This window comes from Lytechinus variegatus, chromosome 2 (assembly GCF_018143015.1).
Source record: "Lytechinus variegatus isolate NC3 chromosome 2, Lvar_3.0, whole genome shotgun sequence".
Classification (NCBI taxonomy): domain Eukaryota; kingdom Metazoa; phylum Echinodermata; class Echinoidea; order Temnopleuroida; family Toxopneustidae; genus Lytechinus; species Lytechinus variegatus.
Genome location: NC_054741.1, coordinates 44,672,200 through 44,674,835, shown reverse-complemented (window position 1 = coordinate 44,674,835; position 2,636 = coordinate 44,672,200). Strand labels below are relative to the sequence as shown.

At 42.1% G+C, this 2,636-nt stretch overlaps 1 protein-coding gene across 1 annotated transcript; it reads left to right on the top strand.

Moving 5' to 3' along the window:
* Positions 1–283: 283 nt before the first annotated feature.
* LOC121406825 (zinc finger BED domain-containing protein 4-like) lies at positions 284–2,123 on the top strand. Its single transcript, XM_041597695.1, has 2 exons — positions 284–1,197; positions 1,583–2,123. Exons 1-2 carry the CDS (start codon positions 635–637, stop codon positions 2,121–2,123), a joined length of 1,104 nt encoding a protein of 367 aa, XP_041453629.1. The 5' UTR covers positions 284–634.
* Positions 2,124–2,636: the final 513 nt, after the last annotated feature.

Below are 2,636 nucleotides of genomic sequence, written 5' to 3'. Positions count from 1 at the left end.
GAAGAGCATAACAACTGATATGTGGCGCTCTGGACAAAATAAGGAATATATGTGTGTCACCCTCCACTGGGCCTCACTGGAAGACAGCAAGGTATGTTTTATGTTATCAAATAATATCTAAATTATCTTTTAGATCTATTTCTATTCTATTTCATTCAGATTTATACTTTTGCCCAAATAATTTTTTGCTTTACCATCATTTTCATAACGATGATGAATATAATAATGATAAAATAAAATTATGCAAATAACATTAAAATGAATTCATTTTAATTTTATAAAGACTATATATTTGTATTTGATGAATGGATTAATGATTTTATTTTTATCGCTTTTTATTTAGTTTCAGAGACATCAAGCGCTGATTAGCCTGGAAGAATTCAATGAAGCTGCGACAGCTGTTAACATCCGCGCTCGACTTGATGCAGTCGCTAACGAGTGGTTACCAGATGGATTGGGCGGCTTGCTCCTGTTTGGTGTGAGTGACAGCGGTGCCAACATCAAGCGCTGTCTCATCGATGCTACGAAAACAGGGTTATCCAATGGATGGGTGCCCTGTTTTGCCCACACCTTGAACCTCACTGCAAAAAGCTCCCTCTCAGTACAGCGTGCCGTAAGGGACACAGTTTCAGTGATGCGGACACTTGTCAGCAAGGTGTCTAATTCCCATCCTGTAAAGAGACACTTCGAGGAGCTCTTGGAGCGCCACTACCCAAACCAACCGCACATCACTCTAATGAGGGACTGTGAGACAAGGTGGAACTCAACCTTGCACATGCTAGAAACGATCATGAGACAGAGGGAAGCTGTGGAGGCCCTTGCTAACGACAGGATAATGAGGGGATTCAATGATTTTCAACGACCGATCGCTTACCAACACTGGTCAGATGTTTTGGACATTATCCCGAGCATCATCCATGTCTTGAAGCCAGCAGAGAGCGCAACAAAGCTAGCCTCCCAGCATGATAGCACCCTCTCCAGCTATATCCCCATGTCGAAGGGGCTAAGCAAGCAACTGGATAATATGCTGGAGTCAGAGGAGCATGCGAGGGGGGTAGGCTCCATGTTAGACGAGATGGTGGAAAAATGGAGGGATAGGATGGCTTGGGTCCTCAAGCCAACTCCAGGACGAGACAGCGATTTGGCAGAGGAGACAGTCTACGAGACGTTCCATGCTGCCACAATATTGGATCCTCGGTAAGAAAACTTCTTGTGTTAAAATTTAAAGTTGTTACGAATTGTTACACACTTAAATTATTAAACAAAAATAAAATGTATTTGTAATAAAAAAAATTGTAGTAAGTACTACTGTAGTTATAGCTTGTATTCATAATTTCATATATCTAAATTTCAAAACGCTTTTTATTGCATATAAGGTGATATAGAAAATTTTAAAAAATACAATAGACAAACATGATTCAATTTCAAGGGCAGGTTATTAACTTTTGAAAAGCAATGTGTCACTCTCATATCGGGCTGTTGTTCGGCTCATTCAGGAATTTGCAAGTACTGCTTCTGTCATTCGTAGCACATGACCTATTCATGACCTTATATTCGTTCAATTTTCATTTTTTGATATTAGGTACAAGATGAAGTACCTTTCCAGAGATGATGCGGCAAAGGAGAAGGCAAGAATGGCGGTAGTTAATATCGTCATGCGCTTCAGCCGACGAGAAGCTGAAGAAAATATGGACGTCGCATCTGACCACGATGAGCCACCTGTTCTTGCCCCCGCCGCCAACGCCCCCGCCGTCAACGCCCCCGCTACCAACGCCCCCGCCGCCAACGCCCCCGTCGCCAACGCCCCCGCCGACAACACTGCCCCTGATGCTGAGCCCGCCGTTCATTTAGCAAGACTAGAGAGGGATGAATTCCAGCGCGCCATGGCTTCAGCCATGGAGTCAGATGGAAGTGACGACGGCGCACATGACGCCCCTCGTGATGTCCGCCAAGAGGGGTCTAACGAGTTGGAGGTGTATTTGAGGCAGAGTATCGCCAAAGCCAACGTCGACCCTATGGAGTACTGGTCACTTCGTCAGGAAGCATTCCCCTTGCTTGCCCCAGTGGCTGCAGCGTTTTTTGGCCTGTCCTCCCTCGAGCGTAACGTCAGAACGCATGTTTAGCATGGCGGGTGACATTGTATGCAAGAAGAGATGCGCCTTGAAACCAGAGAACTTGCAACGGCTGGCCAAAATTAAAATTAAACAAAAAATACCTCAAATAAGAAGAGACGAACTTTGACAAACTGTATGTGGTGGCATGTATAAATGTATATAGCACCCCACTAAATGTATAAAGCATTTCTTGCATGAAAGAACTTGAGCGACTTAAGTTTATATTGTGTGTTCTCCGAGTTATAAGATTTGAGATTATTTAAGAAAAAGTGTTAATCTTATAATCATTTCTTATTTTCTTCAGTAACTAGTATTTTTTTTTTCAACTGGACTTTCTAGAAATTTGTTTCGCTAAAGTTCTACCAAGTTTGGTCTTAAAAACTTAACTGCTTACTTTAGCTTCAAGATATAAAAAGAGTTTTCTTCTCTGTAGTATTATTTTCTACAATTCTACAACATATCCAGGGGTTATTGATAATTTATGCACAATTGTCCATATTCTGAGAACAAAAAAGGGGAAAA

Excerpts from the sequence above, each read along its gene's own strand:
- LOC121406825 (XM_041597695.1), top strand. The coding sequence starts at position 635 with ATGCGGACACTTGTCAGCAAGGTGTCTAATTCCCATCCTGTAAAGAGA. Across the intron at positions 1,198-1,582 it reads GCCACAATATTGGATCCTCG|GTACAAGATGAAGTACCTTT; the intron begins GTAAGAAAACTT and ends TTTTGATATTAG.